At 43.4% G+C, this 22464-nt stretch overlaps 2 protein-coding genes across 4 annotated transcripts in view; both read left to right on the forward strand.

The window, feature by feature from the left end:
- Nucleotides 1–805: 805 nt before the first annotated feature.
- On the forward strand, nt 806–10820 carry LOC138960184 (UDP-glucuronosyltransferase 2A1-like). Of its 3 annotated transcripts, XR_011453905.1 has the most exons (3): nt 806–1585; nt 6738–8918; nt 9285–10820. XR_011453905.1 is itself a non-coding variant. In XM_070331958.1 (2 exons), exon 2 carries the CDS (start codon nt 6833–6835, stop codon nt 8372–8374), a length of 1542 nt encoding a protein of 513 aa, XP_070188059.1. In that variant the 5' UTR covers nt 806–1585; nt 6738–6832; the 3' UTR covers nt 8375–10820. The 3 variants fall into 3 exon arrangements, 2 of the variants coding, with proteins under 2 accessions (XP_070188059.1, XP_070188060.1); XM_070331958.1 differs by having other exon boundaries at nt 6738–10820; XM_070331959.1 differs by having other exon boundaries at nt 1255–1316; nt 6738–10820.
- Nucleotides 10821–14392: 3572 nt separating this feature from the next.
- LOC138960185 (actin-related protein 2/3 complex subunit 1A-like) overlaps nt 14393–22464 on the forward strand; it is a 29013-nt gene continuing 20941 nt past the window's right edge. Inside the window, exons 1-5 of the mRNA XM_070331960.1 lie at nt 14393–14551; nt 16006–16076; nt 16510–16661; nt 17044–17149; nt 18938–19055. Coding sequence (XP_070188061.1) covers nt 16010–16076; nt 16510–16661; nt 17044–17149; nt 18938–19055 — 443 coding nt within the window. The 5' untranslated portion in view covers nt 14393–14551; nt 16006–16009. The remainder of the gene's footprint in view (nt 14552–16005; nt 16077–16509; nt 16662–17043; nt 17150–18937; nt 19056–22464) is intronic.

Here is a 22464-nt window from a genome sequence, read left to right on the forward strand (position 1 = left end):
CGATAAGTTATTATGGCCAACGCTTATGTTTAGATAAACGCTCTGCGTTTTAAAACTAGTAGAACGGGAATTAGCATATTATAATGTATATCGGAAACCCTTCAATCGTATCGCTTTTCGCTTATCTGAATCAATGGGCTAGATAGATGTAGGAAAAATATGTAGTGGCATTCTGTAGAGTACAGTGCATGAAAATAACACACACTCACACACACACATACACACACACACACACACACACTAACACACACACACACACACACACACACACACACACACACACACACACACACACACACTAATACACACACACACTCGGTCACTCACGCACACACTCATACACTTATCTTTTGCTCAGTCCCAACCCCCTCGTATATTCATTCACAAACATCACATATTACTTCAATTCATCTCGACTTATAAAATACTCACAATCTTCTCATATACATTTCATTTTCCAATATAATTGTCAAATCGTATCTATCACCATATTTATATTTACTCTTACACATTTTTGCAATCATAATAATGTGATTAATTACCTTATTATTTTGGCTTTTATTACTGGGTTGATAACCAAACAAAACTTTGTGTTCTGAGAGGTGCACATTTAATCCTGTGTTCCTAAAAATATAATGACCAACATTTTTCCCAAAAAATCTCAACTTCTTACAGTTAAAAAAAACAAAGTGTTCAACATAATCAACGTAATTACAAAATGTACATAATTTAGTTTCTTCATACACTTCTCTTATTTTGCTCCAAATATTCAACGCTGCTTGTTCAAATATTTATTAGCTGAGGTTTAGCTGAGGTCATTTTAATCGTGTCAATTGTGAGGAGAAAATATTTTTCGTGCGCCTATGGGTCAATCCTGCGCGACGCATTGACAACACCCCGTGTACACTCAATACGGGTACTTGCGTGTACTCAGGCGAAGAACACACTGGTTACACAGGTAGCTTAAAGGCAAGACGACGTGAGCGTGCACGCTTTGGCCGGCATTTTGACACAAAAGCAGACGGCTGGGTAGTTTTTTTCCGTGGACTGAAACTGCAACCACTATAATTATGTCGTCGTAAAATCGGGTGGACTGTTTCAACCATTACACCTTGAGAAAGCAGAAAAATGAATACACTTTGTGATGGTCGTCAAAAGGATGAAACTACGCAGCGTTGAGATCAATGAATAAGTGTAACGCTGAAAAATTGCTGTGTTTTGGTGAATAGGTGTGTGACACACGGAAACAGCCTGGCGTGGAACGGATTAGCCTACCCACTACAGATTACACAGCACTACATGACCACAGCGTGACGGTAATGATTAAGGCTGTTTAACAAATCACACACTGAAGAGGAAATAGAATGTTGTGTGAGAGTTGAACTGACACACCTGTAGTACTGATCGAGTTGAGCTCGAGTCTTGTGTCGAATGTGCCGACACACAGGTGAAAGAAAGGTGTACCGTATTTGATTTTGTTCGCTGTGTGGGACTGAGATCGAAGCGGGTGTGTTTGGTTTGTCATTCTGCTGTTGAGGATTCCTGTTATTATGGAGTAGCTTGCATCGGTTATTGGACTTTTCAGGTGAGTAATCTGTAGCCACCGATGGTAAAATCTGTTGGCTGTTCAATATGATGAGTTGTGTTGTTGTTCGAGGCTCTGTGTGTTTCAGTGTGTGTGTGTGTGTGTGTGTGTTTCTGTGGGTGTGTGTGTGTGTGTTTGTGCGCGCGCGAATGTGCGTGTGTTTGCCTCAGTGAGTATGTGTGAGAGTGTGTGTGCGTGCGCGCGCGTGTGTGTGTGTGTGTGTGTGTGTGTGTGTGTGCGTGCGTGCGTGCGTGTGTGTGTGTACGTGTGTGTGTGCGCGAATGTGTGTGTGTGTGTTTGCCTCAGTGAATATATATATATATATATATATATATATATATATATATATATTTATTCCCCCCTCTGCTTCTTTACCTCTGTAAACTTGTAGGGGTAGTTATTTTTCGATAATGACCCAGCAACCAAACAAATAACGACCCAGCAACAGCCTGAATCCTCGATAGTGCAATGGGTTGAGAGGTTGTTCTGTTTCGGTACTACTTTTTGCGACTGAAAAGTTCAGAACGCTCTAATGTACGAAGTATACATCTCTGGAGCAAACAATACAAACATACCGCATTTAAATTAACAACTACAGGCCTGAACACATGAATCTCCATATAAAATCCATGAGTTCGGTTGTTTTCTGAATCTCATCTGCCGTGCCGGCTGAAGCCGTTCATCACAAGCAATTTCCCAAGGCAAGTAACTCATACTTTGTCTAGCGACAAGAGTAGTTCCCCTTCTTTTCACTCAGTTCCTTCGACAACAGACTGCAATCCGACGGTCAGTTTTCAACAATATTTCATTTAATAAACAGATCACACGCAACCAAATGCACACATCTCATCAATTTAAACAACATAAAGGGGTTTCATACACTATTTTCCCCGGAAAACTGAACTTCATACAGTTTTTAACGTTGGAACACGGGTGCAAAAGTTCGTCTGCTAGTCCCATTTGACGAAAAAACATTACCCTAAGCGATACCAAAACATATACAGAACACACAATATCTGCCTTTGCCGCCACAGCAGAATAACAGCATATCTGTGTACTTGATTTTAGCCTAAAATAGGAAAACTGACAAGAAGTGTTAACAGAATGGAATGATTTGCACGGAACTATACAACCGCGCATTAATCGATCGCCTGCGCAGGTTGACTGGTTGAGAGAATAGGATTCGATCAAACTTTCGCAAAAAAACTCCTCTTTTCTTTGAATAACTGAAGAAAGGAGGAATAAAGAGGTTACACACCTCGTCTCAGTGATTATCAAAAATAATGGTCTCAGTTCGCGGTCATGAAAAAGCTCGCTAAAGCTCGCATTTTTCATGATCCGCTAACTTCGACCATTATTTTTGATAATCACTGAGACTCGGCATGTAACCTCTACATATATATATATATATATATATATATATATATATGTATAGGTTACAACACGAGTGGTTTTTTATATGGCTTGTATTTCAGTCAAGACCCAGCGGATGAATATCATCGGGAGACACGAGCCTCTGGCGAGTGGCTCTCGATTGATATTCCCGCTGGGTCTTGACTGAAATACAAGCCATATAAAAAACCACGAGTGTTGTAATCTGTATATCCCATTCTACCATCAAACACAAAGTGTAGACTACTAGCGGCACTGTTGCGATCTGTGCAGGGTAAAACTGTTGCCAGCGAGACTTAGCCCTTTTGCAACCTTAAACTAAGTGACCGTCGCTGAAAAAATAAAACGAATGAGTGCATCGATAAGTACGCGGTAACACTACTTTCAGACCATTTAAAAGCTTTAAGTAAAGGTTCATAAGTTGCAAGAAAGTAATGAAGTCGAATAGAAATTAATTTAGTTGAAGCGCACAATTCTTTTGTTTTGCGTTTCAGGTCGGCAGAACGGGCGAAACGGGTTTGGGACCCATTTGGCTTACTCGATTCAGAATCGATTCCACGTTGTTTTTCTCGAACGTGTGTAATTAGGCTTATTGACAGAGAAGCAAATTTTAGGGAACAAATATGTAGGTTTAGATTTAACCATTTGCTCCCTATTTGAAATGTATCTACGTGATAAACTGTTTTGCGAGTGTGTTTGCATGGATGAACTTAAACTGGTATGGGTGTGAAGAAAACGCGACCGACACGTCTGTCACCGCCGATTGATTGCATTTTGAAGGAATATGACTGGATTACGGAAAAATATGTGGACTTACTGCAGAGCCAGGCAAAAGAGTAGACTTGCTCGCAAAACACGTGAAACAGCCGATGTTTGATAGCTGAAGGCGCACACCAAAACACACTACCGACAGATTCTCAAAAGTCGTCTGCTAACGATGCAAGGGGAGGGTACTCGTGTTTTTGTTTTGGTTCGCTAGCATCTGGTTATCTTGTAAGTTGAATGTTCGTTTTTTTCGACCTGCATTGCTTTCATAATGAAAGAAACTTTTGCTTATTGCATCTCATACATCAGATCAGTTCTGAGATTCATTTTTGCGTGCAACTGATATGGTTTTCTGAGCCGTGCAATACGATTTTAGAACTTCATACAAATGTGTCACATTGTTCGGCGCGAGGTCAAAGGTCGGGAGGAAAGTAGTCCTTTGCCCAAATCGGAATCTGCACTATCATATATTTTTTGGAGTCCATGATGTATTTATTGAGCTATAAAAATACAACATATATACCCATACTGAAGTAACAGAGACAAAGAAGGGAGGTCATGGGATATATATATATATATATATATATATGTGTGTGTGTGTGTGTGTGTGTGTGTGTGTGCTCACTCCATGCTCCGAAATCCAATGTAGAACATACTACAACCAGAACGATCACTGTCGGGCGTATGTATAAATTGCAATCACAATTTTAAACGTAATGCATGACCACAGATGTTGTCGAGGTTATGTCAGCCGAGAAATCTCTTCATTGTTACATTCATTATACATGTGTGAAATACATAGAATGCAACCGAGAGTAGGGCCATTGTGTAGTCTGATACATAAAACTTATACTTACTCTACATAGACAAGGATACTATATTACTTACTATTAGTATGTAGCTATGGGCAGCTATAGACCATAAAAGCGAGAAGCAGCTGCATGCCTCAGTTGTCATGCAAACTCTTCATGAATTCAGTTACAATGGCACATGACTATCTCACATTCTTTTGCCAGCACGCACAAAGTCGCCTAGTAATTAGTTATTTTTAGCATATTAGTGTTTGTTGACCCCTGAGACATGGTGAGTAATTAATCCACCACGAACACGCGCTTATTTTTTACCACTGGTTAATTGAGTATATATATCGACAAGATGATTTGGGGGCTGATTGCCTCTCAACTCCCCTCTCTCTGTCTCGCCTCTCTGTCTCTGTGTGTCTCTCTGCGTCTTGGTTCCTGTCTGTCTGTCCGTCTGTCTGTCTGTCTGTCTGTGTGTTTCTCTCTCTCTCTCTCTCTCTTTTTAACTTTTTAATTTTAAATTTTTTAATTTTATCATTGTGTGTCTGTGCGTCCCAAGGACAGATTGTAAGAAAAGGCGTAGCCTTAAATCTTAATCCTTGTTAAATAAAGTTCAATAAAGTTCAATTCTCTCTCTCTCTCTCTCTCTCTCTCTCTCTCTCTCTCTCTCTCTCTCTCTCTCTCTCTCTCTCTCACACACGCTCTCTTTCTCTGTCTCTCTCTCTGTCTTTGTCTCTCACTTTCTCTCTCTCTTCTTTTTCTTTATTACACATTAGTTTGACTGCTGCATTGCATGAGGCAAGTTTTATTCTCAAAGCTTCTGTTATCGTGTGTTTCGATCGAAAACAGACAATGGGAGCGTGATACAAGCGAACATCTTGTTAAACATATTACAGGGGTGGGATTTCTTCCATCACAGACGGATTTCCGTCCCAGGAAGAATTTTGGCAACCTTTTTTATATATATACCCCCAAGCAAGAGTGATACAACCAAACATCTTCAAGTATAAAGGTTTTTGATTTTGTGCATTCATCCTCCCCCCCCCCCCCCCCTCCATTTTTGTTTTGTTTGTTTGCTGTTTTCGGTAATAAAGAGGCTCAAATAGCCCTTCATGAAATGCTAAAATTCATTTTCAGCTGGTCAGTTACAAATACCTTCAAGTTTACAAGATTTATATATTATGCATCCCCAAAAAGCTTGTTTGTGAGAGGCCACCTTTTGTTTGTTTGTTTGTTTGTTTGCTTAACGCCCAGCCGACCACGAAGGGCCATATCAGGGCGGTGCTGTTTTGACATATAACGTGCGCCACACACAAGACAGAAGTCGCAGCACAGGCTTCATGTCTCACCCAGTCACATTATTCTGACACCGGACCAACCAGTCCTAGCACTAACCCCATAATGCCAGACGCCAGGCGGAGCAGCCACTTGATTGCCAATTTTAAAGTCTTAGTATGACCCGGCCGGGGTTCGAACCCACGACCTCCCGATCACGGGGCGGACGCCTTACTACTAGGCCAACCGTGCCGGTAGAGGCCACCTAAACCCTCCATAAAATGCTAACATTCATTTTCGGCTGGGGGACGCATTTTCGGCGCGCCCTAGACCCCCCAGCAAGGGCGCTGCCCCTGCACCCCGCCGGAGCCGTAGCGGCCCCTGGACCCCGGCCTTCCAAAAATGTTCAGTCCTGGCAACATTTTGGGCTCCCACCCATGATATATATAGGGCCGTTTATCTCCCTGTAGTATCACTATCGACATTTGTGTCACTGACCCGTTGGACAATGTGATAAAGAGTTGTTAGGTATTGTTGGGTGACATCAAAAGCACAACACACACAGATAAACTGTCACGTATCTCCTCCAACGATGAGGCTTAAAGTACTCCAATGTAAAACATAACGTTTTCTGCTAGAAATGTAAAACTAAAAGGTCCCCCTGCGCCTTCCGTTTTGATTTTATTTGTTATTTCCTTATTTTTATGTATGTATCGTTTAACTGAGCTGCCCTGAAAAGCAAAAATGACCGATATTTTTGTTTGCTTTGTGTCATGTGTATTTTGTTTTCATGACTCAAAGAAAAATATTTGACAAAGACCCATACCCGCCCCCAGTCGCCCCCTCCCCGACCCACCCCTTCCTGACCCCCTTTAGCTTTGTTTCTGTGAAATACAAAATTCTGTTGATTCTGTTTCCAGGGTGTTAGCAGTTCAAAGGGCTTCACCGAACTTTCCACTGCTATGACAAGGATGTTGTGACACTGACGAAACAACAGAACAACACATCGACTACAATGGCAACAAAACATTCGCCAGCCTTGCCACCATGGCTTGCAGCAGTCCTCATCACTCTTACCGGCATGGGCATGAGCACAGTGCAGGCCAAGCGAGTCATCATGCTGCCTATGCCCTTCGAGAACCACATCGACTACCACGGCAACGTTGCACGTGCTCTTATGAAACTGGGTCACGAGGTGTGGACGATCGTTCCGGCCATCTTGGCAGATCGAGGCAAGCTGGACACATCTGATCTCAACGTTGTGCTGTACGACACGCCCTTTGACATCGAGGACCGGACCATGCCCAGGCTGCCCGAAAGGTACTTCAAGGGCATGTCGGACAACTACGACGAGCTGGAGACGATCATGAAGGAGCACTGCGAGAGGATACTGAAGAACCACACCTTCTTCAAAACCTTGCAGCACATCAAGCCGGACTTTGTCGTCATCGACAACCTGTCTCTGGTGTACATGCTGGTGATCCTGCCTTACAAGCTGGGCGTGCCTTTCGCCTTCGTGGGGTCTTCCTACGACCCCATAGCGCAGAGAGTGCCTTTCTCCCCAGCCGTCACTCCGCTGCCTGTCTTTCCGTACAGCGACCACATGACCTTCTTCCAGCGAGTGAAGAACACGCTGGTGTTTCTCAAGCACTGCTGGAACTACAAAGACGCCTACGAGGACGCTGTGGCGAGATTCGCTCCGGAGAAGCCGAGCATTCCCGTCGACATGCTGATCGCCAGGGCGGAGATGTGGCTGGTGGAGATGGACCACATCTTGGACTACCCCAAGCCCAGCCTGCCCAACGTCAAGTTCATCGGAGGCACCGTGAAAGGTCCTGCTGGCCCCTTACCCAAAGAGTTCAATTCCTTCATGGACGACGCCCTGGAGGGAGTGGTGTTGGTGTCCTTCGGCAAGTACGTGCTGGGTCTTCCCACTGACATCAGCGACAAGCTGTTCGAGGTGTTTGAAAGCCTGCCCATGAAGGTCATCTTCAGGTCCAACCTCACCTCGCCCAACCCCAGCAAGATCATGACGTCCACGTGGTTACCGCAGAACGATCTGTTGGGTCATCCCAACACCAAGGTGTTCGTCAGTCATTGCGGTAAGAACGGGCAGTACGAGGCTCTCTACCACGCCGTGCCTGTCGTCGCCACCCCTCTCTTCTACGACCAACCTTACAACGCCGAGCGCATGCGCGTCAAAGGTCTTGCGGAAGTGATCGACCTGCGCACGAGCACGGCAGCGGAAATGACGGCGGCCATCATGAAGGTCGCCCGCCAGCCACGATACAAGCAAGCCATCACGGCTGCCTCACGTCTGTTTCGGCAGCAGTTCCACGTGCCCGTAGAAGTGGCGGCACGCTGGTTGGACCACGTCATGAAGTACGGAGGTGCCTATATGCGTTCTGCCGGCCAGGACCTGACCATGAACGAGTTTCTCATCTTCGATGTCATAGGTTTCCTGGCCGTGGCTTTTCTTGTGCTGCTTGCTGGCGTGTTGTACGCTGGTTTGATGGTCTACCGTCACATTGTGTGCAGGAAGAAGAAGACTGAATAAAGTACCACACAACGTAGGACTTTAGGGATTCTACATTAGCCAGGATATATCTGTCAGTTCTAAACTATTATTTCAGTCACCATTAGGCTCATTCGGCGACAAACCGTAGGAGCTTATTCCTTTGCAAAGTGACCACCAACATCAACAAGAAGAAGAACAACAACAACAACGACAACAACTCTTACTACGACAACAACAACAGCAACAACAACAACAATTAGAGTTGCAAATTTGGACCCAAAAGTGTAAGTTTTACCGCTCAGTCATTGAACTTTACCATAAAACTCCATTTCATATGGAATAGCAGACTAAAGTTAAGTCTTTTATCCATCTGATTCCTGCGGCATTTGGACGTGGACAATGATTAACTTTCGTTTGAAAACCAGACATAGGAAGTGTAAGCCAATCCTCTCATTTCTTGGTGTAGATTTTACTCCTAACAGCGAGATGCACAGAGCTCCGTCCGCCCATAGATTGGTAGCTGCTTTCTTTGTTGTGTGACTCTCTCCCTCTCCCCCCTGTGTGGACTGCTGTATATAGATTGGTAGCTGCTTTCTTTGTTGTGTGACTCTCCCTCCTGTGTGGACTGATGTATATAGATTGGTAGCTGCTTTCTTTGTTGTGTGACTCTCCCTCCTGTGTGGACTGATGTATATAGATTGGTAGCTGCTTTCTTTGTTGTGTGACTCTCCCTCTCCCCCCTGTGTGGACTGCTGTATATAGATTGGTAGCTGCTTTCTTTGTTGTGTGACTCTCCCTCTCCCCCCTGTGTGGACTGATGTATATAGATTGGTAGCTGCTTTCTTTGTTGTGTGACTCTCCCCCCTGTGTGGACTGATGTATATAGATTGGTAGCTGCTTTCTTTGTTGTGTGACTCTCCCTCTCCAGTGTGGACTGCTGTATATATAGATCTTTGGGTGAACATTTACTTCTGTGGCTTCTGCACTGAAAATGTTATCAAAAAAATGTTGATTCAATGAGGAGTCGGTGCACTCTTACATACAGAGCAGCGACCTAATGAATTTACTTTACAGTGGTTATACGGAGCAACAGCCCAGAATGATGGAATATACTCAGCATTCTGTGCTGCAATATGGACACTATATTACTATTAAAGTGGCGAAGATCCGTTTCGAGGCATTGACGTCTCTTCTACATTACTGAGTTGACCTGTCTAACTTGACTCAGGACTTCGTGGTAGTCTAAAATATGATGTTCACAAAGACGGGAACCGAATTCCGAAATAACAAGTGGAACATGTTGATCAAGACATTAACATAATAAAGCTTAGGTGTATTTTGAGAATGTATTTGTGTGATCTGACAATATCATTTGTATGTTTTTGTGTCAACTGTACCATGATTTTTCTTGTCTCCTCCAGCTAAGAAAAGTGCCATCGGACACTATTTTGAGAGGGAGAGAGAGGGGAAGGGGTGGGGGGGGGGGGGTTGGGAAGGTAGGACAGAGACAGACATCCAGCCAGACGGACGGGCAGGTAGACAGAAAAGCAGGCTGACAGTTACACTGGCTGGCACGCATAGCGTGAGTGAGAGAGAGAGAGAGAGAGAGAGAGAGAGAGAGAGAGAGAGAGAGAGAGAGAGAGAGAGAGAGAGAGAGAGAGAGAGAGAGAGAGAGAGAGAGAGAGAGAGAGAGAGAGAGAGGCGAGAGATAGACAGACAGACAGACAAAATGTCAGACCTTCTGTTCATGATCAGTAGGTTACCTAAAGGAGTGATCGTGCGATACTCTGCCGCTAAGGCCTTGGTTTAGGCCGGTCTTCATCAACGGAAAATTAGCATGACCTGTGCAAAAGTTTGTTGTGTTGTTGTTTTGATTTGTTTATGTGTGTGTTTGTTTTTAAGGCTGATGTTGACATGCCCCTGACAAACGCAGAGCGGTGTAAGTGTTGATTACAGCAGACCAGACTGAAAATGAAGACAGAGTTCTGATCTAACTTCAGACAATCGTCTTATTTAATTTAGCAATTCAGCTGCATGAATATTTTACTCACAGGTTGCAAATGAAAAAGATCCGTGTGTGTGTGTGTGTGTGTGTGTGTGTGTGTGTGTGTGTGTGTGTGTGTGTGTGTGTGTGTGTGTGTTCGTGTGAGTACTCAAAATGAAGAATGCATTCTGATCTCAATTTAGACAATCCAGCTGTGTCTTTGTGGGATGGGGTTGGTTGTGTTGTATTGTACAGTGTCAGCAGCTGAAGCGTGTCGGTATGAGAATGTCTCCTTACATTGTTTAGCTGCTGCAATGTTCTTTGTAATTCAGTGTCAGTGTTCGAGTGATGCTTTGTCACGAACTTGATAGTTACACGCATGCGTCTAATGAGTCTTCTTTTAGCGTGACTGTGTCTTTGTCAGTGGAAAAAAGTCAGTGTTCAATCCAGTACAAGCTGTGCCTAATTGTGTGTGAATAAATGTGATTTGTAATTGCACAATATGTTTTCACCGTTGTTGGTCTGTTGTATGCATATATATATTTGCGTGTGTGTGTGTGTGTGTGTGTGTGTGTTTGAGCGCGTGTGCGTGCGTGCTTGCGTGTGTGTGTGTCAGTGTGTGTGTGCGTGCTTGCGTGTGTGTGTATGCGCGCGTGCGTGCGTGTGTGTATGTGTGTGAGCGCGCGTACGTGCGTGCGTGCGTGTGTGTAAGTGTGTGTGCGCGTGCGTGTGTGTAAGTGTGCGTGTGTTTGAGCCTTTTCACTTCCGAGGCTAGTTGAAGCCTGTCTTCAGCTCAAACCTCCAGCGGGCTCGGTCTTGGGCAAGGTGTTCCCAACCGTTAATCTCCAGCCGGTCGAGGGTCTTCATGTCTCTTTTGCAGACATCTCTGTATCGAAGTTGGGGGCGTCCCTGCATGCGCTCTCTTTGGGGATCCTGCCGTCTTCCATTCTGCGGACAAGACCGAGCACGCTAGAGGCTCGAGCTGAAGAGAGGCTTAGCCAAGGGAGAAGAGAAGCTTCAACTAGCCTCGGAAGTGAAAAGGCTCAAAGCCAAAGAAACGAACAGCAATGAATTAACACCACACACTGTCACAAAATGTTAATGTGGTCGCTGCGGGCAGAGACTCACGCATCGGTCTACACAGTTTCAGCCATAGCAGGCGCTGTTCCCGTGCATCTTGAACTGAACAATCCTCCCAGGCGCAGAGATCCATGGCCCCACGGGACCGACGGATGCTGACGACAAGAAAAGCCTTGTGTTTTCGACCTACATAACTTGCATGTTACCTCTTTCATTAAATTCAAAATGTAATGAAAGCTGTAACACTATGACTGCAACTGAGTTATGCGTGTCGTGTCGTGTCGTGTACGTCTATGTTGTGTTTTCGAACTACCTAACTTGGCATTGATCTCAATAGGGGAAAGTTGCCTAATATGGACCACTGCCTAAAATGGACCACCTCATGTTCTGACAAACTAACGGCGCTAGACCTCTCAAAACAATTTCATTCGCTGTATTCGCCCTCTCTGGATAACTTGCACATGTCAAAACTGTTGCAGAAACACAAACCTCAAAACCGTTAGGCTTTTTATCTTTTTTTCACTTTTGGCAGCATTCACTCTAAATTTGACGCCTAAAATTGATTCGTTTCTGTCCACAGCCAATCAAAGCTGTTATCACACAAAAATGCATATATATATTTATCCTACATACGTGAGAGAGACACCCGTGAGATAATAATCGTTCAAATCACACGTGTGTATATCATGTAAATGAGGTCATGTCAAGCAAGTCTGGCAGGGACCTGTTTTTCCACTGCTTATGATGCCAAAGTCACCGAGACAAACGTCATTATAGAAACAAAAATTGCGCTCGCTAATTACCCTCGATGAATTTGTATAACTAACACGTCACGCCACACTTTCAGAGTGACGTTTCTTTGCTTTGACGTAATAGATTGCACGAGGCTTTAGAAGAGATCGAGGTTCCAAAACAAGCGTCTTCAATTTAGCTGCCTCGAATGCAGGAAATTTTCAGTAAAATACACGTAAGTACAGTATGTAGGATAAACAGAATACTACATGGCTTGCTGTGTCGTACCAGATTTACACTCATTGCTTTTTCCAGGGCCGGACTAGGCTAAGAGGAGGGGGGGGTTGCCAGTGGGGGTCAGGGGGCGAAGCCCCCTGAAGCTGATGGGTAGGTCATATTCTGAGATAGCAAAATGGTCGCTCCTTGCATGAAACGGCATAAAATAAACAATAATAAAAAATGTTTTAAATAAGTGAGGTACATGTTTAGGCTAGGGGGGGGGTTGCGCAACCCCCATAACCCCCCCGGTAGTCCGGCCCTGTTTTCAAATAGTGAACAGCTCGCTTTCGCTCGCAGTTCAATATTTAAAAAAAACAATTCGTGAAAAAACAAGAAATTGGATCCGGACCCCACGGGAAGAAGAAGAAGAAGAAATCTGGTACGATACAGCAAGCCATGTAGTATTCTCTCTATATCATATATAATAGCGAAGACTGTATTTGTTACATTTTAGCAGTGTTGACCCCGAGTTTCTACTGCAAACAAAAAATAATAGCATAATCTCAAAGTATGTGCGAGTCCCCTAATATGGACCACCTTCAACAAATCGAAGAAAATAAAAGCTGAAGCTATTTTCATTAATTCATTAAGAAGCTTGCTGGAAATAACCTATAACTAGCCCTCGAGATTTAAAAAAAAAATATAACAAAAAGTCTTCTTTTCGTGGAAGTTGATAATTGCACTTATTGTTTTTGATTAAGCTTCTTTAGTTTCCTGGTGTGCTTCAAATAATGCTCTCATCAACCCGAAACAGATAAATCTAAAGCATATTTGAATTAGTCTGACTTGTACACGAAGTTGTATCATGTTATTTTGAAGTATAGGGGGCTTTTTACAGTGATTCGTGAAGGCCGCTTCACTGGTCCATATTAGGCGCCCAGGCTCCTAATATGGACCATTTGTGATTTTTTCTGTATTTAATTTTTGCTGAATGTCTATCAAAGCTATTTCACTCTAATTAGGCCTAACGGTTACTGAACCTAAGAGAGAAGGACTACCAAACACAAAATGAAACTTCTTCGCAAGAAAACAAGCTAGTTATCAGCATGAAACAACAAGTCGCGTAAGGCGAAAATACAATATTTAGTCAAGTAGCTGTCGAACTCACAGAATGAAACTGAACGCAACGCAACGCAGCAAGACCGTATACTCGTAGCATCGTCACTCCACCGCCCGTGGCAAAGGCAGTGCACGTGGAATTGACAAGAAGAGCGGGGTATTCGTTGCGCTGAGAAGGATAGCACGCTTTTCTGTACCTCTCTTCGTTTTAACTTTCTGAGCGTGTTTTTAATCCAAACATATCATATCTATATATTTTTGGAATCAGGAACCGACAAGGAATAAGATGAAAGTGTTTTTAAATTGATTTCGAAAAAAAAAATTTGATAATAATTTTTATATATTTAATTTTCAGAGCTTGTTTTTAATCCGAATATAACATATTTATATGTTTTTGGAATCAGCAAATGATGGAGAATAAGATAAATGTAAATTTGGATCGTTTTATAAATTTTTATTTTTTTTTACAATTTTCCGATTTTTAATGACCAAAGTCATTAATTAATTTTTAAGCCACCAAGCTGAAATGCAATACCGAACCCCGGGCTTCGTTGAAGAGTACTTGACCAAAATTTCAACCAATTTGGTTGAAAAATGAGGGCGTGACAGTGCCGCCTCAACTTTCACGAAAAGCCGGATATGACGTCATCAAAGACATTTATCAAAAAAATGAAAAAAACGTTCGGGGATTTCATACCCAGGAACTCTCATGTCAAATTTCATAAAGATCGGTCCAGTAGTTTAGTCTGAATCGCTCTACACACACACACACACGCACACACGCACATACACCACGACCCTCGTTTCGATTCCTCCTCGATGTTAAAATATTTAGTCAAAACTTGACTAAATATAAAAAGTGGTCCATATTAGGAGCCCTTCCCCTACGCTGTAGCTATTTATTCGGCGTGTGATTAGGTTCGCGTCAGGATTCCGCGTCATACACCGGAAACGCTGCTGTCAACTAGCAAAAGAGCGTCTGCCACTTCCGCCTTGAAGTTGTGGAGATTCGTGTAGACTGACCATAGTCCGCGAATTTCTGCCGATAACTCCTGAATTTTCTCGAAACAAGACATTTACAGGTATTGTACTGAATATATGGTTTCGTTCTGCGAAAAAGAGATTGTTTTATAAGCCCAGATTGTGTTGCATTTCCAGCAATCGTAACTTTCGCAAGTGTGATACGCCCCTGCCGGTTGCCTGAGACTGAGTCATGCGAAGACTAGACTGAGGAAGACTTCCTTGTTCTGTCCCATTAGCTTTTATGTATGTTAATTGGCCTGATTTGCTAGATAGAGCTGGGAGATCTTTCAGATTTCTTGTTGATGTGTCGGGATGGATCTGTCTTTGTTATTAATTCAGATTCACTTCAAGTATTCAAAATCACACCTTCATACTCTTACTAAATACTTCAGTGCAGTGTATAAGTTGTTGGAGTATTTTTTTCCAAATTACTTTCTTCTTCCCCCATGAGAGAAATAGAAATTAGAAGTTCATTAGGCATTCATCTTACTCAGTCTGACTCCGTTATTCAGACCGTCATATTCTTGGGTAGTATTCAGTAGTAGTAATATCATACATAATATAATATGACAGAATAGTCAACTTATTTAGCTGTTCTTCTTCTTCTTCGTTTATGGGCTGAAACTTCCATGTTCACTCATGGTTTTGCACGAGTGGGTTTTACGTGTACTTAGATTGTTTTTACCTCGCAATTCAGGCAGCCATAGGCCGCTTTCAGGGGAAGCATGCTGGTTATTTTTGTGTTTCTATAACCCACCGAACTCTGACGTGGATTACCGGATCTTTTTCGTGCGCACTTGGTCTTGTGCTTGCATGTACACAGGAAGGGGGATAAGGCACAAGCAGGTCTGCACATAAGTTAATTGACCTGGGGCTGGGAGCTCCGAAAAATCTCCACCCTTAACCCCGCAGCCGGGATTTGAACTTACGACCTTCCGTTTATGAGGCCAATATCTTGTCCACTAGGCAACTGCGCCTGTAAATCGTGAATGATCTGATACTAAAAATAACATCAAAAACCCTACATTAAAAATTGGTCTTGTATTTTAAAACAGTGAATCTATCTGTACATTATAAGGCATTCGGTTTTATTTAGTTTGTTTTTTTGTGACTGTGAGTGCAGATGGTGAAGATTCATAAACTTGCAACCATCCCAGGTCCATGCTGAGGTATCCGCATATTGAACAAGTGTATCATGTGGCACACAGATAAAAATTACAATGCTGAAAAGGGGCCTGCAAAATCGTAATGTTTGAGTAAATAACTCATTAACTGTCTGATGAGAATATCCAGGCCATTTTTTTTTTAATTTTTTTTTTTAGAAATGAAGGTCTTCCACCATATTTACTAATTTGTTAAGCATTGTCAGTCTGTTAAACAGTGTTGTTTAAGTAATTAACTTCTCACTTGTCACTCTGGCACATTTATTAGAATTAGTTTTTTTTTTTTTAAATGTATAGTAATAATATGGTATTGATGGATTTTGATGATACATCATCTTTTTGACTTACAGAACGATGTCTGAAAAACATAACTTTGGGATCAAGCCCGTGACTTGCCATGCAGTCAGTGGGGACAAGAATGGTAAGCATTCAGACATGAAACCAGAAGATACGTTCTTTGTCTGCCTCATATTTGTCTTTGTTTGATGATGCTCCTGGTTGTGATGGCAGTTCTGATTGTGGTCTATGTGTGCATATCAAATCATACATGCACAGTGTACATATTTGAAGGTATTTCAAGTTGGAAACCTCTTGGACAGCAAGCAATTGAACAACTTTGGGTATAAATTATTTTGAAAAAGATTTTTAATTTAGACATTGAAGCTGTGTGGACTGAAATTATCACTATTAGTTTTCTTTGGTAATCTTCATTGTTTTCTAACGGACAAAGACAATTTTGCAAAATCATCTACAGTAAATCACAGCTAGTTGCGTGCATTTGTGGTCAGAAATGTTTATAGATCTATGTAACTGTCCTTGAGATTGATGTCTGCTTTTTTATGGGGTGCCTTCAGGTATGGCTTTGTCTCTGAATGACCATGAGGTGAAGATCTACAAGAAGAGTGGTGGCAAGTGGCAGGAGACGGAGACCCTTGACGAGCACGGTCAGCGAGTCAGTGGCATTGACTGGGCGCCCAAGTCCAACCGCATAGTCACGTGTGGTGCTGTAAGTAGGATTTTGTCTACTAGTGCTAGTAACAGACATATGTTCAATCTAGAGATGGCAGCGGTTTCACGTTTAGTATGCATAGTAGTGTGATCTGGATTTAAAATCAACATAGAATAATGTTGGTTCTCTTTTTATTTATTTTCACTCCAAAAACACAATTATTGCTTTGCCCTTTTAAATTTTTTTCCATTAGGATGTTTTCCATTTCCTTTTTATTTGTGTATGTGTGTGTGTTTGGATAATTTTGTTCAGAATCACAGGTGCAGTCACTTTCAGGACTGTCTTGACTTAGTATTGGTAAATTAAATTAATGGGCAAGTTTCTTTTGAAACTCAATGTGTTCAAATACATGCTTACACTTCCTGATGCCTTGTTTCAGGATCGTAATGCGTACGTGTGGACGCTCCAGGATGGAAAGTGGAAGCCCCATCTTGTGATACTGAGAATCAACCGTGCTGCTACCTGTGTCCAGTGGTCGCCTCAAGGTACATTTGAAATGTCAACTGACGTTCAGGCTTATAGTGTTGCATGTGCTTTATTGTAATTAATACTTGAGGAAAATATGCACTGTAATTTCAAGGAGCAAACCAGGATGTCATTTGCTGTGCAAAAGTGGTGTGTTTGTCATCTTGATATGCAGAGTGCTGTTGAGCCCCTATTGAACGGACATGATTATTGCATCTCAATCAGTAAATGGTCACTTGTGTATTCAGACCTGAAAATGATTGATTTTTATTTCACGCAGTAGACATTAATATGAATGTTGACAGTGCGTTTATAAGAGAAAAGGGGCTTACCAATACAAACAAAGGCAATCTTTATCTTTAAAAAAAAAATTGCTTTAACTTGTAGAACTTAGTGCCCCGCACACACTCACACACACACCCCCCCCACCCCCTCCCCCCAAGGAACAGTAAAAAAAACAAGTCGCGTAAGGCGAAAATACATTTAGTCAAGCTCAGTCGAACTCACAGAATGAAACTGAACGCACTGCATTTTTTCCGCAAGACCGTATACTCGTAGCATCATCTGTCCACCGCTTGTTCTGAGCGTGTTTTTAATCCAAACATATCATATCTATATGTATGTTTTTGGAATCAGGAACCGACAAGGAATAAGATGAAATTGTTTTTAAAGGTACTGAACTTGTCAAATCCAGGTGCACGGAGCCCCTGGGGCTTTTAGTCATACCTCAGGCAGCTATCCGTTAGAAGAACTACCAAGTTTCATTGACTTGCACCCAAAGAGTCAAGAACTGCGATTTTTTTACGAATTTATTTCGTACTCGGACCCGGCTGGTCTTGACCTATTTTTGGATCTAAATTTATATCAGTTAGATCACCACATCATGCACAAAAAGACATGTCACTAGCAAACTATGTCAGACATCATCATGAGTTTGTGTAAAACAAAATGGAGGCCGGAATCACTCGGTTGAATCGAACTCCGACCAAACACCACGTAATAACTAGGTTAATTTATGCACTCGCGTGAACAAGAAACTGTCGAGCTTCACAGATGTCGTCGTTGGGTAGTTTTGGGTTTGTTTTACTACCATAGGAGTATTTTTGAACTGTAAATGCACTCAGCTGCAACGCAAAACGAAGGCTGTGAGCTAAACTGTACCTTTAAATCGATTTCGGAAATTTAATTTTAATCATAATTTTTATATTTTTAATTTTCAAAGCTTGTTTTTAATCCGAATATAACCTATTTATATGTCTTTGGAATCAGCAAATAATGACAAATAAGATGAAATTGTTTTTGGATCGTTTTATAAAACAATAATTTTAATTACAATTTTCAGATTTTTATTTTAATGACCAAAATTATAAATGCAATACCAAAGTCCGGCCTTCGTCGAACATTGCTTGGACAAAATTTCAATTCATTTTATTAAAAAATGAGGGTGTGACAGTGCCGCCTCAACTTTTACAAAAAGCCGGATATGACGTCATCAAAGACATTTATCGAAAAAATGAAGAAAACGTCTGGGGATATCATGCCCAGGAACTCTCATGTCAAATTTCATAAAGATCGGTCCAGTAGTTTACTCTGAATCGCTCTACACACACATACACACATACACCACGACCCTCGTTTCGATTCCCCCTCTATGTTAAAACATTTTGTCAAAACTTGATTAAATGTAAAAAGGGAGGTAGAAGAGGAGTTGAGGTGGAATGGTTGTATATGTATTAGATAAAGCGCACTCTTTTTCATTTGTAATTTCATACAACTCTCATGTGTGTGTGTTTGTGTGCTGTGTACAGAGAACAAGTTTGCGGTCGGCAGTAGCGCAAGGCTGATCTCTGTGTCGTACTATGAAGACGAGCATAACTGGTGGGTCAGCAAGCACATTAAGAAACCCATCCGCTCCACCGTCACTTGGTAAGTGTATTGCTGATGGATTAGTTTAAAAAATGTCGTTGATTTTTCTTCAGGAGTTACATGAGAGCGGTACTATACTACATGAAACACAATCAATGAATTTTGAGAACAAAAACAAAATCTGGTTGTTATTTTCACACAAAAAGGTTGAAGTTGTAAAAACATACTGCTGATAGATTAGTGACATTTTGTCAATGTCAGTGATTCTTTTTTTCTCAGGATTTACTCAACAGCAGTAACACTAGAAACATCTTGAATTACAGTACACAGGGTTCGTACAGAGTCCTTGAACCCTGGAAAACTCCTTGAAAATTGGATAACCTTTTCCAGGCCTTGAAAAGTGCTTGAAAATAGAGTTTTGTTAAATAGTCATTGAAAAGTACTTGATTTTTCCAAATTGTTGCCTATACATTTCGTCAGCAGCTTGTCTTATTTAAAAAAAAATGCAACCCCCTTTTTTTTCGTCAAATACAGTACACACATTTTGGGAAAATAAAAGATCGAGTGAAAACGAAAGCAGACGAACTATTACTAGTCAATCAATCAATCAATCTGTAAGGCTTCTTTTTAAGCCTACTGTCTATATGATACTTACCGAGACAGTACTATTCTTGCACATTATCTATTATAGGCCGAAAAAATTGGACAAAACGCTGAGTGGGTACAATTATCTCCCATAACCATGCGCCACCGTGGATCCCAAGCACTGTCCGAGTGCTTCCCCCTTACAGGATGTAGGTGGCGCGTCCTCTTTCTTTATGAGCTGCAGACCCTCAAAAAGCCCATAACATATCAAGAGGGGAGGCGGGAGGGAAACTCTAATAGTACTGTCTCGGTAAGTATCATATAGACAGTAGGCTTAAAAAGAAGCCTTACAGTCAATATAACACTTACCTCGACAGTACTATTCTTGCACAGAATACCAGAGTGGTGTGAGGGTGATATGTAGAGTATTAAACTCCTTAATCAAAATCACTTAAATCCAAGGATTAAGATACCCAGGCAATTTTCGAACAGTACTACCGTAAAAGAAAATATACCCAAGAAACATACCTTAGACTGACGTGACCATGCTAGCAACCACTGCTGTGTGGTGAACTCAATGTCAAAGTCCAGGCCACTCAAAGCTTGAATACCACTGAGTCTACGGCAAGTGGCTAAAGCGATGAGGAACAATTAGTCTTAAAAATCAGCAACTTGATACTGATGCCTGCCAGGGGTTCAAACTCATTGCTACGCAGGAGTTTGAGGACCAGAAAGACATCCCCCTTGGGAAATGAAACCAGAGGTTTAGACACCGCTGCATTGCTAATACCCGAAAGGACATTAGCGATGAGGGAGGACCTGATCAAGTGTTCAGTTCTGCGACCAGTAGCGGCCGCAATCGTGGAAGCGATGGCAGATCTGTATCCAAGAAGAGTCTTAGAAGAAAGACTCTTCTTTTGATACACTTCCACCAGGAAGTTGGCCAAGTCCTGTGTTGAGGGATAAAGCGGCTTTATCCCCTTGGACAAGGCGAAGGTGGCCCAAGCTCTCCAGCGTAAGTCGTAGAGCTGATTAGTTGATCGCCTCTTAGCGTTCAAGGAAAACTCTACTGAACTCTTGTGCAATCCTAGTGCAAGCAGTTTGGAGCGCACAAGAGCCATGCGGTCAAGCACAGACTCTCTGGACGTGGATGAGGGAGGCATGATCGAGGCTGGAGCAGACCTCCCCCGTCCAGATCCAGAGGTAGAGGGTCTACGTGGGTGAGACCGCGAAGATCTGGAAACCACGGAGCTGTTGGCCAGTAAGGCGCGACCAAAATCAGTCTTGGTCGTTCCTGCAGATATTTTGCCAGCACCCTCGGAATCAGAGATGTCGGGGGATAGGCGTAAGCATCGAGGAGCCTCCACAAGAGAGTGAATGCGTCCAAGTGGAACGCATTCATGTCTCGAAAGGGGCTGACGTACCTGGGAAGCCGAGCGCTGAATCGAGTTACGAACAGATCGATCAGAGGACGGTCCCACCTTGCCCACAGACGCTGTAGAACGTTGTGAGCGATGGTCCATTCTGTGGAGAGAACCTGATCGCCCCGACTGAGAATGTCGGCCAGGGCGTTCAGTTTCCCCGGAACGAACTGGACTGACATCCGGACCTGATTGGTCTGGCACCAGAGCAGAATCTCCTCCGCCAACAGGGAGAGGGACCGAGAATTGGTGCCCCCCTGGTGGCGAAGGTAAGCTAAGCATGTGGTGTTGTTGTCCCCGTTGAAAATCAGAGGGGCCAAGGACAGGCCGAATGGGAGGGCCCGAAACTCGAACACCGTGCCCTCCCAAACGAACCGGAGCAGATGTCGGTACCCCGGGGCCACCAGGATGTGGAAGTAAGCATCCTGGAGGTCCCAGACATGGCCCAATCGTTTGGCCGGATGGCCAACCGGACCGACGAAGGGGTTTCCATCTTGAACTTGCACCTGTGAAGGTACAAGTTCAAGGTGGAGAGGTCCAACACCGGCCTGAACCGGCCGTCCTTTTTGGGGACGGTGAACAGGCGGGAGCAGAACCCCAGAGAAGGCTGAGAAAGGGGGTAGACCGCCTTCTTCTCGACCAACGAGTTCACCTCGTCCTGAAGAGCCTGCCATCTGGCAGGCTCTCGAGGAGGGGGGAACGTCCAAGGTAGAGCGGACAATGGAGGTTGTGACGACAGCGGTAGAGAAAACCCCGACCACACCACCCTCAAGAAAAACTGGTTGGAGACCAGTCTGCCCCACATGCCGCGGGCCCGAAAAAAGGGAACCGCCGGACGAAAGAGGGGCAACTTGAGGGGGCGTCAACGTAGGGCCGGGACTCACTGAAAATTCTGCTGGCGGGCAGGCGCAGGCTTGCGACCACCCCCCCTGGTGGTGCTGCTTCCCCTTACCTGTCTGAGCACCCTTCGTCTTGCTTGGGAACGCAACAGGCGCCTAAGAGGAGGAAGAAGGAGGCAGTGAAACTGGCTTCTTCTTCTTCTTCTGAGGCTGGGAGCTGGAGGTGACTGTAGCACTTCTCTTACTCCCCGCCGCCGTCGCCGAAGCAGCGAGGCCAACCATCAGAGAATCAGTGTTCCTCTGGCGTGTGGACTCCACCACAGAACGAACAGTGTCCGGATGAAAGAGGGAAGAAGGCTGAGGAAACGTGTTCCTCAGACTCTTCCTCATATCCGGAGGCACTATAGAAGTAGGCAGAAAATGATCACGGAACAGGGCCAATAAAGTGGACCCGTGTTCCAATGGCCAATTCTGCCGCAGACGTCACGCACGATCGCACGGCATGCAAAGCCCGATCCACTCGAACCGTGTCAAGGACCCGAGTGGAATCGGACTCTGCCCGATTGGGAGGGTCCAACAGTGTGGACAGCGTGCTCATCCATGTCAAGGCCTGTGATTGGGCCT

This window comes from Littorina saxatilis, linkage group LG2, assembly GCF_037325665.1.
Source record: "Littorina saxatilis isolate snail1 linkage group LG2, US_GU_Lsax_2.0, whole genome shotgun sequence".
Taxonomy (NCBI): domain Eukaryota; kingdom Metazoa; phylum Mollusca; class Gastropoda; order Littorinimorpha; family Littorinidae; genus Littorina; species Littorina saxatilis.